This window comes from Poromitra crassiceps (genome assembly GCF_964638095.1).
Source record: "Poromitra crassiceps genome assembly, chromosome: 15".
In the NCBI taxonomy this organism is placed as follows: domain Eukaryota; kingdom Metazoa; phylum Chordata; class Actinopteri; order Beryciformes; family Melamphaidae; genus Poromitra; species Poromitra crassiceps.
The window spans coordinates 32398187-32414758 of NC_139634.1; the positions used below are offsets into that span (position 1 = coordinate 32398187).

Genomic DNA, 16572 nt, shown 5'->3' on the forward strand with positions numbered 1-16572 from the left:
TACCACTAAGCGTTGTCAGCGACAATATTCATCAAGATTACAGATACAATCTTTATCTGTCCTCTATCTCTCCTTAAATGCCCCGTCCGCTCTCATAATGCCTGCCTCTCATATCTGATGGTCGTGTTGTGCTTAATAACAAGCTACAACTGCGGGAGGGAGGGCTATGTTGGGAGATAAACAAATTAACAAAGCAATTCACAGCCCCTGCAACCCCGGGAAGGGGGATGGAGGAGGAGAGGGGGCAGTACAGAAAGAGAGGAGGACTGTCTTCCGTTAGTCCAAACAGGGGGTCCAAGCTGCTATCACTTATGCGCTAAATTAGAAACCTTAATTTGAGACAAAATACCATTGCCTCATTATTTGCTTGGTTAGTTCTCTCCAAATTAATAAACAAGTCACCTGAGTCACACAAAGGCCTTTAAAGGAACAGTTCACCCAAAAATGAAAATTTTGTCAGCCCAACCCGAGAGAAAACCAGTCACCATTGAGTTCAGTTGTACTGTACTGAAGTCAATGGTGACTGGTTTTCTCACTAGTTGTGCTGGCAGCCTCCCTCTGTGTTATATGGACAAACTTCACCTGTGCTTCAACTGGCATGAGGGGGAGGAGATGATGACAAAATTTCCATTTTTGGGTGAACTGTTCCTTTAAGGATATAGACAAATTCAACATATTTGATGAAGTGCGAAATACTACTCAGCGAGCGGACCGTTGTTTTTTCATGCCAGCGGCTGTTACGTAATTAATTCATTAAAATGACTGAATCATTACATAATTGAGAGAAGCTAATCATCTGGTGGCCCGGGTCTCAACCTCTCCCCCTACACAAAGACATTAAGTGCATGAACCCTTTCATCTTGCGTTTGAACATCTTTGATTTACAGTCTAACATATCGTCTGTGCTCACGCACAATACATCTTGGCGCAGTTGCCATGGCGATGTCAACACAGAGATCAATCATTGCCAAGCAGGAGTGGAGCATGACACCAATTAAAAGGTGAAGTCGTCTCCGAGTCATCATTCACACTCCCTCACTAATGCACTAATTACCGGGGCCGGGACATTAATGGAATAGCATGGTTCAGCCTGGGGAGTAATCTGCATGGATTTGTGTGTGTGTGTGTGTGTGTGTGTGTGTGTGTGTGTGTGTGTGTGTGTGTGTGTGTGTGTGTGTGTGTGTGTGTGTGTGTGTGTGTGTGTGTGTGCGTGCGTGCGTGCGTGCGTGCGTGCGTGTGTGTGTGTGTGTGATTAATGCGGACCCCTGCCTGCTCCAACGTGACCTTGAGCACCACCACGGGAGGGGAATGAACTGGCTGGGTGGAGGCTGGGATAGCAGCACTCGGGGGGCGGGGCAGCATAGGAGGAGGAGAGGATGAGTAGGGGTGGTGGAGAGGTGTGGGGGGGGGGGGGGGGGGGGGGCTGCGATCGGAGCGGATCGATGAGTGATTGTAGTATTTGACTTTGACAAACTCCGCCCATGATCTTCAACGCTGCAAAAACAAGCCCGTAAACTTTCATCAGTCCAAATATTCAGGGTAATTGAATCCAGACAGTCTGTGTGTGTGCCACAAGCTAACAGCTCCAGAGGTGCTCCCCTCAACAATAATACACATTCAAAACAAGTAAGAAACATAATTTATAAGATGACAAGCTAAGACAAAACTGGACTGGAGAACAGAGACTAATAGACAACAAAAACAACAAGGCTAGAAAATGGAGAAAAGTAATATGATGTATAATTAATGTGACAAGGGAAATACAAATAAATAGGGCTAACGTAGCAAATAAAATTATAGGGAAGCATGTTGTAATGAGTGGGAGGGTGTGTGTGTGTGTGTGTGTGCGTGCGTGCGTGCGTGTGTGTTAGCACTTGTGTGTGTATTGATCAAGGAATAATGACCAGTTTTGTACGCTTTGGTCCAGGACAGTTAATTTAAAAGTTAGAACATCCTACAGAGGGTCACATTTGGAACACATTCCCCAGTGGATAAGAAGCCAAGTGCAAAAAATTATTCAGCAGCCATGCTTTCATCCCTATCGATCCCCTCGTGTGCCTTTGTTGAACCCCCTCCCCTTTTTTGCCTTTTAGATTGCCCATTCGTAAAACCCCACTTCTTACTTTGTGTCTCCACTTTGTATCGATTCTTGTTTGAAGTAGGCAGTGTCTTGACAAGCCTTCGAATGTCATGGCTCTCCTGTAGCATAATAACCTTATGAAAATGTATTCCTACTGTAATATTAACGTTGTTGATTTTTCCTCAAATCAAAACAAAGCGCCACGTCTCTTTTGCATGCAGGCAGCTATAGCCAGACGCTGCTGCAGTGCTAACGTGACAAAGCTAAGTGTAGCACAGGAGTGTTTGGTAGGCGTAACTCACCGATGACGTATGTGAGCAGCAGGGCCAGCGTGAGGGTGAGCAGCGAGGCGGACAGGGCGGTGCACTTCCAGTTGCAGCAGCGGTGAGGCTTGTTGAAGGTAAACAGTGGTCTGGTCACGCTGCCGCGAGGGAGGGGCCGCGGCGGTGGGGAGTACACTGTGCCGGAGGTCAGGGGGTAACCCTGCCCCGCCCCCGACAGCAGAGCCGATGAGCCAGAACCCTGCTTGAAGAGGAAGTGTCTGCGGGGGAGAAACACAAAGACCACCTTTTCCTTCAATCTCAAATCATATCATATCAATTCTTTTCAGGCAGCATCCCGATCCACGATCTTATCACAATTCTTTTTTATGTTGGTTAAAGACTACTTTGCAAGTTACTGAACAGTACAACCAGGGCTGAGTGATATGGACCAAAAATCATCTCTCTGTATTTTTAGGCTAAGTCAAAGCCACACGTGAGATGTCACAATCACTTTGATTGATTAAAACAAGACAGAAAACACATGTGGACAATACACCAAACATCCACCAGTTCACGGGTATGGAGAGAGTTCTCTTGGAAAAACTTGATACGTTTTTTTTTATCACGCCCAAGGTTAAGAGTAAATATTCAAATATAAATGTACAATGTTGGAGAGAATGTGGATCATCAGATGCAAATCACACGCATATATTTTGGAATTGTTACAAGTTAACATTGTATTGGACTGAGATTCATAAGTTTGTACAGAAGATACTAAGATATGATATCCCTAAGAGTTACAGTGTACTATATCTGTGTAACTTCACTGAAGAAAATGTACGATTGCGAGATAGATATCTGACCAAAATCATGTTAACTCATTGAGTGCCAAGGACGGACATGTTCGTCATTTCAAATAGTAACGTAGAGTGCCAAGGACGGACATGTTCGTCAATTGCGTTTTTTGACGGTGGGGCGTCGATCAAAGCCTTCTGCCTCTGATGTACAAATATTATAGCTATTGGATGTGTCTAACCTATTTTACAGAACCCTTAGGTGGCGACAGTGCTCTCCACATAACAGAAAGGCAAGGAAAAAACAAAGAAGAAGTCGTTATGGAAACGGAAATCGCATCGCATCTGTATGCATCGATATGCTGAAGCACGTTACTGCAGCTGTGCCTGCAGCAGCCAATCTGCTCCCACAATTGAGCCGGACAGCACATCCGCACATCCACACCGTGGAGTTGTTATTATTCTCAACTGGAAGCATCGTTGCCGGTGACAAACACACGCGGAACGCTGTAAAAAAGCAGGATGTCGATGTCCCTTCACTGTGCGCACAGCAAACTCAGCAGAGAGCCACCACAGACAGGAGGAGGAGTGTGCAGTTGAGGCGAGGCGAGGCGAGGCGGGGCGGGGCGGGGGGGGGGGGGGGGGGGGGGGCACGCAGAGCAGCGCGCAACACCCAGACAGACCCAGGCAGCAGGACAGGATTGACAAACGCAAGCCAGAATATCCGATGCCCACCAGATGACTCAGTGAATGTGCTTGAAATGCTGCATTTCACAAAAGGCGGAATAACTCAGCTTCTAATTTGAAAAGTGTCTTTTTGCTCAAAACAGCCTATCTTCTCCGGCTCATAACTAAAGAACGGAAAATGGGATCAATAAACTTTTTTTTGCAGATGATAGAATAGAGTCTCATCGTTCTTTGTGCGTGTTCAGTGTTTACATAGTAATATCACACAATATTCTGTGGGCCTCGAGAAATCACTGAAAACGCTCTGAAACTCTGGCACTGGGAGCATCCGTTCTCCAAAAGTGGCTGGCACTCAATGAGTTAATAGCTAGTAAAAAAGCTGTCACAAGGAAGTGGGGAAAAGTAGAACCTCCTACTCAAGGGCAATGGAGGGGTATAATAGAAGAAATCTATAGCATGGAGAAACTGACTTATCGACTAAGACTACAGGAACAACAACTGGAAGAAAAATGGGAGAAATGGACAATATTCAAATCACAAAACAGCGACGAAGATAACTGATAAAACAAGCAGACGATTGACGATTTTCTTTGTCATTTTCTTTTTCTTATAATTATGTATGTCCTTTTTGTATAAGTCTTGTCCTTTATATGTATACTTGTTCAGAAAACGAAACTCAATAAAAACTAAAGTGTAAAAAAAACAAAAAACAAGACAGAAACAAAATGCAAAGATAGGATGTCCTTCCCTGACTATTGGTGCTTTCTCAAAATATTTACACAATGAGATTTTCGATCAATAATTATCAGTAATGCGGATATGATGACTAAGTGGGTAAAGGCAAATAATACAACAGCTAGAACAGTGTGGTAAGTTCAGAAAAGTCTATCACTTATATCAATGATGTGATGCAGCCTTTAAGACAACACTTATGCCATATCACAGACGATGTCTAGTCTCTCATATCACAATAATACATTGCCTATTGCCTAAACCGCATGCCACCTCGGAGCCCATCATTTTTTACTCTATGTATTTCCAGTCGATTGCAAAAGTGCAGTTGGAAACAATCACAGGACGTCTGCAGCCCTGTCTCTTCTCTTCCAGCAGCTCACAATGTTTCCACAATTAGCCTCCTCCGGTGCGCCGGGCACAGGCAGCACCTGCTCTCAGGTATCGGCTTTCTTATTCTCCTCCTACTTATGCAAATGTGCGCTGGGTGGAGTTGCTGGTGGTTCTGACATGTTGTCTAGCTCAAACTCATTTAAAGGTCCTCGCAGTGGGGGATTTGAGAAGAGTGCATCTGTCAAACAGGCTGGCTCACGATGCGCTACAGCACACACAGGACAGCCCTCTGTTCCTCTTTGTCAATGCATGAAGATTCACACCCCTTAACCCCCGACTGTCAGACAAAGCCACACCCCCCACCTTCTCGCAAGTATTGACGTCGTTTTCACAATTTCTAAGAAGAGAAAGAAAGAAAGAAAAACTTCTTCGGAGTATGTTCTGAACTTGAACTCATTCGGTTAAACCCTTAACGTCCCACATACGCCTGTTTGCATTTGTGTTTTTATTTTATTTAAATGAACCCTTAAACATGAAGCTAGTCCAACCCGATCTCCAAAAAAATTGTAAAATAGCAACGTTTGTGGACAAACGTTGGTATTTTACAATGTCGGCTAAGAAATTGTAAAATGGGAACGTATGCGTCTACAGCGGTGGGCGTGGTTTGGGCGTGTTTTACGGAGATTTTCTGTTTCTAACCCCTCCCCCTACTCTAATCCTAACCCTAAAATCTCAGAACGTTACTATTTTACAATTTTCGAGCCGAAATTGTAAAATAGCAACGTTGGTCCATATCGTTGGTATTATACAATTTTCTGTGAGACTGTGTTGGCTAGTCAGGCACCATCAAGTATTACTCCAGCCCAAATGAAAGGGGGGGAATATTGAGAGAAAGCGCCTAAGCACTGGGTTTGCACATGTGGTTTAAATGCTGCTCCACAGTCAGTTTTGGTGAGATGAGCAGCAGTGTAAAACACAGAGACAGTAGAGTAAGACATTATTGATCTCACACAGGCACTGCAATGTAACCTGAGCACTACACGAATCAGCCTTGCCCACAAAGTGCAAATTATCAACTGCTATGCAAAACACACCCAACTATAGACACATCCCGTGGAATATGATTCATCAGCTTTATTAACAAATCTGCACGGTGTGATCCAGACCCATGCCTTTACTCAGAACAGAAGCCACACACTTCACAGACAGAATGCGTCTGCTCTGCGGTGCCAATAGATGAGCAGCAGCTACTGTGATCCACAGCAGACTGATATGAAAGAGAAGAGACTGCCAAAGCCCCGGCAGCTGAGGAACAATGACTTACCTACTGCTTCTTCTCACTCAAAGCCTCTGCTTCAGTTAAATGGCTGCGTTAGTTAACTGAGAACGAGGCTCGTTTTGGTGATGACAAAGAGTGTATTAGAGGGGAGATGATCGTAGGCAACTTAGTTGAAGAAGGGCATTTAATCTAGGCAGCATTTGATCTTACAGTATATTTGGACAAGGGGTGTGGGTGGGGCGAGAAGGCAGACATATGGGAGCTAGGGAATTATGCAGTATGGATAAAAATATCACCCACTTGGATCAGGGGAGACAATTGTGACTTCCATTGGAAAATTTGAAAATAGACAAGATCGGACGCTAAAAAACCAGAGGCGGGTTCCTCTCTCTTACTCTCTGCAGCGTGCACAGGTCATCGTGGAAACAGGACTGACAGCAGTGATGGCCCCGGGTTCCTGTGTCTGTCTCTGGGTGTTGGTACTGCATCCGGCTGGCTGCGAGCTTGGGGGCGGCGGGGGCAGCTTGGCGGGGGCATTTCTTCTGTCCGTGCAGGAGGGAGGATGTGAGGTCACAGGCTGCGCGCTCCCTGAAGGGCCCTCGGAGGAGAGAGGCCGTTTTACGGGGCCAGACAGCAGACTGACAGCATCGCCTGACACGGCGCCGTCCCTCTCCTCCCACGCAGCTCTCTCCTCGCCCTACAGTCGTTTCCCCCTCATAGTTCTCTTGCTCTTTCCTATCTATTTTCTGCTCTCATTCTCTCCATCTTTCTCTCCCTCTACTGTCTCTGTCTATCTTTTCTCTCCCTCTACTGTCTCTGTCTATCTTTTCTCTGGCTCGTCAGCGGCCTGTCTGCCTCCTCCCGTCTCCCCCTGTGTGTTTAACGTGAGAGATGCGGGGGACGCCATCAATCTTCCGGCCGTCCTTCCAGCCGGTGCGGAAAGGCGAGTGAGTCAGAGACGGGACGACACGGCGGGAGACACAGGAATCCACACACCTATAGGGGTCAATAGCAGTTCAACTCTGAAAGGCTAGAGATGAACTTAGAACACAGAGACACACACACACACACACTCTCACACACACGCTCACACCTACACACATACATGTACACCCACACAGAAAGGTGTCTACGCTGAGATTTGCCCACACTATATAACGAACAGGAAAAGACGGGAAACACCTGGGGAGCGTTTTAGCACTTTTTGAGGCAAACATACGGCTCGAGCAAACAGTGCTGCTTTTACAGTATATACAGTATGCCCTGCCAAAGGAGCAGAGAAAAGAGCAAGTTTAAACTGGGGAAATTGCATTGGTCCAAGTGTGTGGAACTCTTTTCTCCCTGTGTGCTGCTTTTAAAAACGCTCCCACTGTTCTCGCTGTCTGCCTCCCTTTTGATCTTCTCTGACAATATCCAGGGGCGACACCCAGAAAGCTCTAAATTCATATCAGAGGGCAGATTTCCCCGGAGAGCCGAGAAAATGAGAGTTCCTTCTCTCCAGGAGGTCGAAGTCGATGGCCCAAGGACTGTCTATACCTGTGTGTGTGTGTGTGTGTGTGTGTGTGTGTGTGTGTGTGTGTGTGTGTGTGCGTGTGTGTGCTTGTGCGCGTGCATGCTTGTGTATGAGTGCACATGAGGGCATGTGCCAATATGTATGTGTGGCCAGAGTGTGCGTGTGCACAGGTGCAGTGTATACTGTATAAGTGTGTGTGTGTGTGTGTGTGTGTGTGTGTGTGTGGAGGTGTGTGAGTGAGTGCATGCGTGCGTGCGTGCGTGCGTGTGTGTGTGTGTGTATGTGTGTGAGTGCACATGAGGGCCAATATGTATATGTGGGCCGAGTGTGCGTGTGCATAGGTGCAGTAGTATAAGGGTGTGTGTGTGTGTGTGTGTGTGTGTGTGTGTGTGTGTGTGTGTGTGTGTGTGTGAGAGAGTGAGTGTGTGAGTGATTCAAGTAGTCTTCACTTCGTCGAGAGAAGAGGAGGCGAGGCGCCGGTCCATTTATTACAGTGCCAACATTAGTTCTGCGTCTCAACACAGCCAGTGAGAGTCCTGCTCAGATATATTGAATATCTATATCTGTATCCTACCACTTACACTAGCTGACCTCTCCACAAACATAAAGGATATGCTGCGCAAAAGGAAATCCATGGACACTTCAAACAATCTTAATCTCCGCTGACGCAACGTCGATACATCTCAATACAGATTTGTCAAATGAGCATTGAGGAAACTGGAAGGGCGCTTGACAACGAGAGATAGCCAAAAACAGCCAAAAACATATATTTTTGGCTGTATTTTAATAAGGTCGTAGCATTGCCGATGCCATTGACATGAGCCGCCACGAAGCATGTCAAGTTTAGGAATGATCTAATCTCACGCTTGAGAGTGAGAGCTACAGGGAGAGAGCAGAACACACACAAAATGACATCGGTAGATTAGGACTGTTTGTGAGAGAGTGAGACAAACGGAGAGAAGAGGAGAGGAGGGTGCGTGAATATAAAATCCAACCCAAAACGATTTAAATTTGTTAAGTAGTCAAGTCGTACGTTTTAGTCTCCCCCGCAAAAACTAGATAAAGAAAGAGACAATAATATCTGAATTATGTCACGAAGGGACACTATTGTATTGACTATGAATACAATGACATTTTATGACATTTATTCAGAACTAATGAAATGAAATGAAACTTACTTGCATATGAAATTCTAAACGTGGAAACGTATGACTTCAAAAAGTCACAATCCAATATATCGAGCAGGCAGCTACAGAAAATGTGTGTTTTCAATCTCATCGCTCTTTGGGAGAGTATTATTTATGTTCAAATATTACTTTAACTGTCCAAAAGAAGAAGAAATCTAATTTTTTTTAATGGTGGAATTTCACTTCACGCACGCACGCGCGCACACGCACGCACACGCACACACACACACACACACACACACACACACACACACACACACACACACACACACACACACAGACAGACACTCATGTAATTACAATGTACTTCTGACAACTCTTTTACATTCATGTTCACGTCTGGCCAATGATTAATTTAAATTGTCATTGGATCTAATTTTATTCTTCCTTTCCTTTAAACGAGGTAAGAATCTAATTATGGCCTGATTCATATCTTATTAAAAACCCTTTCTTCTGGCTTGGCAGCCTGCCAATCTCATCCCCACTCATAATACCCGATTTCAGCTGCTATACCAAGTCCTCATTAAACATGCAAAACACATTCCTTTGCGCCTTGCCGCGTCTCCTCAAAAACAATCTCGCAAATGAGGAGCTACCAAATCATTCTCTTATCAATTATTACTTATGCAGCAACTGTTTCATTCTGTTTGATGGGACTACTGTATATTCCAACAAGTCCTCTCCAAACATTTGGAGAATTTTCTCGGCTACCACAGTTGGAGAGTGGTAGAGTCCTGCTAGACACAGCATTGCTTTTACTTTAGAAAAGCTGAATCCGCCTCTCATTTGGAATTGGGGGCGGAGAGAGAGAGAAAGAAAATAATTCAATACACTTGAGAGATTCAATATGACTTTGATTGTGCACAGAGTCCTGAAATGACACCCCAGATTCCAGTTCCACTTAAAGTGTAACTAAACATTTTTTCCAGCTTTTTTATATGGCTTTTGAGGCGTGTTGCTGAAGGATTCTGGGTAAAATCTCCACATTTGAGACTAAACTGTTCAGTCAGCGAGAGTACTAGGGGTTTAAACCAAGCCCCCAGGAATAGCGCTGGGCTTTGAAGCCATTTGAACATGCTGGCGAAGCTCTGTATTGCAAGTCACATGACGCCATGCAGCCCAGAAAGGAAAATTCCCATCCACTTGCATGGGGACTCCGGCAGCTGTTAAACCCAGGGGAATTTTTTCCGGGTGTCACTCAAAGTATAAAACGACTCTTTTAATTATCAACTAATTTTTTATGGGGCATTTTTTTCTTCAGAAGCCACTAAGAGCCGTATAAGGGGGTATTTTCTTCTTGTAATACAATCCATGGGTGGGAGGGGTGGGAGACGTCATGGAACACGTCATGGCACACATGCGCACTTCGCCTTGGGCTCCATTGTCAGGAAGTAAAACCAGGAAGAAAAAGCCCCCATGATGGCTTCATGCGCCAATGAGCAAGCTCCGTCCGAATGCATGGGTGGGCGTGGCACGTCCCCTATCCAGTTCTTTTAATACATCCATGGTTTAAACCTGCTTTCGCACTTTGGCCTCCCAAACAACTCCAAAATGGCTGATTCCGTCTACTGTTGCGTCACGACGAACGCCCCCTTTCCCACCCCATGTGATCATTAGCTAACGCTAGCTGTTAGCCGTGAGCTAACTAAGGTTAGCTCACGTTAGTTACATGGCAGTAAAACGCCACTGAATGACCAGTTTGATATAACTGTCAACCAGTCCTGCTCTTTCCATAAAGCCCACCAGCGTTGATATACAGTATGTTGGATGGTTGTTGATATTTATAACAATATTGTGCCTCTAAAATAACGTTTTCATCGATGCGGGGACTGTCATGGCGGTGTAACTGTCTCCACTATTTCCAGTGTGAGTGCAGAAAAAGAGTATAGTGAAGACAAGAGGAGATGCTCTTCTGCTTCTTTCACAACAGTGCAGTCAAGTTGTGTTGCATTGGAACAAACTACATGCTGGATTCAGCTGCTTTTTTTTATTAGTATCAAGCAGAAGCCGTTTTTGCCAGAATTCTGGGGATTTAGTCCCCCTTTAAGTCCTTTCTACCTCAGGAAACATGTCCATTTCAGCATGTCCTTTAATCTGCCATTCATTCTTCATCATTCCGCTGTGATTTTTCTTAAAGCTAGTGAAGAAGTCCGCCGACTCAAGACTCCTGATTAAAGAATTTCCTTTCATCAAGCCATCTTCATATGCGAGATTAAAGAATATTCCTTAATCAAGTGACATTATGTTGAAGTGGGGTGGTATGCCTTACTTCAAGATATGGTCATTTCAGGAATTTCATTGCAAAATGACACCTCTACCATGAAAGCCACAACCATAATTTTCGCACAGTAAAGTAAAACTCCCTATTTGTTCCCTATTATTCACAATGTTGAGTCCTCTATTTGGAAAAACATATTTTAGAGAATTTAAGCATCTGTGTAATACCATCTGTGTAATAGTTTTTTCATTTATTTTTTGTATTTATTTCATTTTTCCCTAAATTGATATAGCCCTTGGGGGGGGGGGCAGAGGAACTACAGGGGGGGCACACATTATCTGCCAGCACATTTTTAACCCTTCCTCCCGCTGTGCTCCTGATTGGTAATTTCTCCCGTCACTGTCTTTCAGAGGCTGTAGCGGGCTCGGTTTTAAAGCCAGAGTGAAGTGTCTGTCGGGGATCATATGAAAGTAGATGATCTAGGGCAGTGGCTCTCAAACTTTTTTGCCTTCAGTACCCCCTTTCCCTGATTTCTGAATCCAAGTACTCCCTTTACCCGACTACAACATTTTGCTTAGAAAACTGCAAGAGAAAACTACAGTATAGTATGATGCAATGAATGAACAATAACCCACCTTTTGAATAATATAACATTACAAGATAAGACATGGAGTGAAAGAGATACAATTAGATACAATGCTGAGCAGATTTATTTTAACGTTTCATTTATTTTCATATTCTTACATTTTTCCATTTTCCCCTTTCCCTCAAGTACCCCCTGTAGTACCCCTACGTACCCATAAGGGGTACGCGTACCCCAGTTTGGGAACCAGTGACTTAAGGTATCCGTTGGTACCGACCCCATAAATTCTGGCGAGGGAAAAAACATTTTCAAAGGGGTTCGTTGACCTCTCACCTCAAGATATCTGAATGAAAATTGGTTATATGGGTAATCACAAGACTCCCTCCCTCTCTGTATGTATGTCTCTCTCTTGCTCTCTCTCTCTCTCTCTCTCTCTATTTTTCTCTCTATAATGTATGTCCCTATATCATAAAAGGGGGGCCTGACAGAAAAAGTCAGGAACCACTGCTCTATAGCATTTTGGAATGAAGCTCTCCATTTGTTCAAAAAGAAAGAATCGTTTGTTTTAAGAACATTTTAAGATGAAATACAACATTTAAGGTGTGCATTTTTCTGCAGCGTAGCGGTTGTAATTCTGCAGCGCTGCATTCTCTTACCTGGTCTCTAGGGGAATGTTGCTGTTGAGCACCCAGCTGTTGTGAAGCTGTGCTGGGTCTGCGCTGGTGGCGGTGTCTGCCCCCTGGCTGCCCTGGCTGGCGTGGCAGCGCGTGGGCATGGTCTTCCTCTGCAGACTGACCTGGGCGTAGGGCGCGGGGCGGGCACAGGTGCAGGCGTGGGGCGGAGGGGGCGGCGGGGGCAGCGGGCGGAAGGTGAACTGGCCGCCTGGACTGCTGGGCAGCTCTGAGCATAGAGACAGAGGAGAGGGGGGGGAGGGAGGGAGGGAGGGAGGCACGGGGGAGAAATAAACACAGGTTTATTAGGAGCGCCGCATCATAAATTACAAATAAAGGCAGTGTGGTCGTTGACACTTTATTGTTATTATACTGATTGAGGGACATAAATCAGCGTGGAAAGCAGAGCTGTCTGCTGCCCTTTCCTACCTGCTTTGATACACTTCCAGCCTCCCCAATAGGTTCCAGGCTGTGCCGGAACATGCAGCCATCTTTAAAGAGCTCCGGCTTAGTCTGTCCCCACCAGCCCAAACTACCCATCTGGGGCCGGTTGCACCAACTGGTCTTAACTATGCCTGGTCGTAACTCCTACGTCGGTCTTAGTTAAGACCATGGATTTACGCCTGTTGCACCAACACGGCTTACTCTGGTCTTAACTACGATGGTCGTAGCAATGCGCGTTCATGTGAATTGTCGGGGAATGCCCTCTGATTGGCCCACATGTGCCTCGCGCCGTCACCCACTACTGTATGTGCGTCACTACACCCTCCCTCCTCCCACCCCCCTCCTCCTGTGGAAGCCCCGGGGGAAAATGGCGGCGGCGATTAGTGTCAGGGAGTCTGAATGAAATTGAATGTAACGTTCCCAATTCTATGTATTACATTCTAAAAAAGTAACGGCAACATTTGGGAAGGCTAAGCCACACAACTAGTTAGTTATAATCTAACGTCGTGCTTTCAAAGACGGCGAACTGGCGGTGTTACGACGATGACGGTCAAAAAGGTCTCCGCGGAGATCTCTGCTACGCCTCCTCCTGACGAGGCGTAGGAGTTACGCCTGGTCTTAGTGAAAATAAGGCTTAAGTCGTCTTGGTGCAACCGGCGTAGCTGTTAGGTCGTAAAGTTACGACCAACTTAGCTTAAGACCAGTGTAAGACCAGTTGGTGCAACCGGCCCCTGATGTTTATGATAAGATCTGTCCCCACCAGCCCAAACTACCCATCTGATGTTTATGATAAGATCTGTCCCCGCCAGCCCAAACTACCCATGTGATGTTTATGATGAGATCTGTAACTCAACTGAATGAGCTAGCCAGCTACAACTCCCTCACACTGCTAACCTCAGGGCCTAGCTAGAGCTCTCTCATGTCATCATTCATCATTCTCTTTCTCTATCTGTCACTCTCTCTCTTTCTCTCTGTGACTCACTCACTCTCTCTCACCCCCCCCCCCCCCCCTCTCTCTCTCAGTCTCTCAAAAGTGAACTTATGCAAATAACAATTTTACTAAATGGTGTGTATGTGTGTGTGTGTACAGTGGGGGATGGCGGGCGGGCTCGGTTTGCATGCATTTCCATGTCTGTGTATTTGTGTATGACTTTGACAAAGACGAGTGTCTCTCCTGTGAGCGTTAGCGGTGTTGAGGGGATAGCACACGTTCAGATGGCATATGGCTGCCGAACGGTTCTGAGAACACCGCAAATCTTGGGCCCCCCGAAAGACCAAATCTGTCCAGTTATATTGACAATTAACGCAATATTAGCCTAGAATGCTGTCTAAGGGAGCGAGGAGGCGTTCCAAATCTGTTCGACAGAGAGTATTGGGCCCCACAGCTCTATTTGCTGCCAAAAATGTCAGCAATAATTTAGCATCTAGCATAGATACGTCGTCCACCTGGGAGATTAGCAGTCTTCGGTGTTCAAGTGTAAGTATTACACAAACAACACAGGAGATCCCATTTTATGGCTCTCTCGCAACATGAAATCTGAGAGAGAAAGAACTGAATAAGGCTAATGATTCTACTATACATGTATGTCGTGTTTCAATGTTCCTCGGCGTCCATGATCAGCATAAAGATGCTGCATGTTACGGGAATCTGTGGAGTTCGGTTCCTTTGATGAATCCTAATTTAAAAATCGAGGCAGCATGTTTTACAAATATTGTGGGCGACTTAGCGGTGGAAATTGTCATTGAATATTGTCAACCTTCCCATGAGATTTAATTTGCGCTGGTGTACTGCCACCGTGCTACATGGAAAATCATATTGATGCTTTGATCTCTGGGTACCAAATTATTGCTGGCTTTTGCACACAGACATGCAAGCCGATACTCTCACTCTATGTCGTCCCCCCACCAGTGAGCCCAGTCTTCTCTGTTCAGAGACACTATGGCATTGCATTTGTCATCAACATACCACACACACACACACATGCACACGCACACACACACACGCAAGCACACGCATGCACTCACACACACAAGCACACAGCACATCAGCTTTTATAGCTCTCAGCTGTTGAAAATTCACATTCACAAGATATACATTTTGGAATTCTTCGAGGAATGTTATGGGGGATGTAGGAAGAATAGCTATGTGAATGGTCTATAAACATTTCTCCAGCAATATTTCCTGTCAAGCTGAAATGGCATTTTTGCACATTATGACAGCATGCACTCACAATAACGTTTTAATGACTTTCACTATTCGTGTCGGTTGTGTATAGGTTTTCATGCATTTCCATTTGAGCGTGTGTGTTAATTAGGATTTCCAAAAATACTGTGTGAATGTTGGAATACTGTCGGAATGCCCCCCCCCACCCCCCCCCCACCCCCCCGCCTCCAACATACCTCACTGGTTATTTGATCTTGCAACATTGCTGAATTGCAAATTGTGCCTGTCACATTCTTTAAGCATAAGCAGGAACTAAATGTTTGTTTGCATACACAAACAGCAGTTAATTAGCTCCTTCCTTATTTCTCATCAAATGACATCACATGATTCTGTTTTGATGTGTGAACTTGTCCTCAGCAGCATCTGTGATGATAGATTTATTCTTAGCAATCTAACATTACTCTTGAATGACAAAACGTGACGTGTATCCACATTGCGTAGGTTGTGATGAACGTTGTTAACAAGCGAATGTGTTAATTTATTTTTTTATCCGCTGATGTGTACGATGCAAACAGATTTTTTTCCCCATGGGACAGCGTGTGGTGTTGTGTCACACCGTATCGTCACACAATCTGCCTGATATCACGGTATAAAAAGACTTGAAGATTGATACTGCTCATCAGGATGTGTTGGGAGAGACTCCATACGAGGTAAAATCACAGGGAATGTATGTGTGTCATCACCTGGAGGTGTTGTATATTCTAAACTAATGGACGTGGAAAATGGAAGTTTATTTTTGTCTAAAACACCGGTGAGGATTCAAAAATGACACGCTTTAGGGAAAAGTGACAGAACATATTTAGAGCACGCCTGCATAGTGTGTCATTGTAATGAACCAGGAGTATTAAAGTGGTACCGTACATGTAGTTCGGTTTTTATTCGTCTATCAGTTTGCATGTTAGCTTAGCGCAGAACGCTGTGCATCATACCGTACACATCAGCGACTGCAAGTCCTTTGAGTTTAGTCAGAAATCCCTTGGCTCAGTGTTGTTGTTTTTTTCAGATAGTGGAGGTAGACGTTTTTTTTAGCATTTGTTAGAAAAAAATATGTCGTTTTCTGAAAGAAAAAAAACACTTGCGGTGCATTCCAAACTGCTACAATAAGCAGGACTTAAATAGGAAATGTTTTACAGCTCAGCTGACTCGCAATCGCACCCAAACCAAATGAACAAATCCAAATTATTTATGCCCCTTGAATCTCAAAGGACTTCCAGTTGATGATGAAGATAGACTTTCTACACACGCTGAACTATTGCAGCCCCCGGGGTAAGTCGACCCAGCCCAATCTGATCTGTCTGTGTTTGTGTTTGCTGGGAGGGGAATGAGCAGTGCTTCATGTGTGCCAGATCCTGCCGGAACAGGATCTGGCACCTCGCGGTTTTCCCGTACTTATGTGTGGACCTGGCATCTCTGGTGGCATGTATGTTTTTGTTTGTATGTTTTTGTTTGTTTTTGTTTGTTTGTGTGTGTGTGTGTGTGTGTGTGTGTGTGTGTGTGTGTGTGTGTGTGTGTCTGCCATGTAATAATCCCAATAGTTGCATAGTAACCACATCACATGACGAGT

General features: G+C 45.0%; 1 protein-coding gene across 1 annotated transcript in view; it reads right to left on the bottom strand.

Annotated features, from left to right (window-relative positions):
• Nucleotides 1-16572, bottom strand: part of tenm1 (teneurin transmembrane protein 1) — a gene marked incomplete at both ends in the record, with an annotated part of 168880 nt that overhangs the window by 134420 nt on the left and 17888 nt on the right. The window contains 2 exons of the mRNA XM_083651861.1: nucleotides 2383-2621; nucleotides 12326-12569. Coding sequence (XP_083507987.1) covers nucleotides 2383-2621; nucleotides 12326-12569 — 483 coding nt within the window. The remainder of the gene's footprint in view (nucleotides 1-2382; nucleotides 2622-12325; nucleotides 12570-16572) is intronic.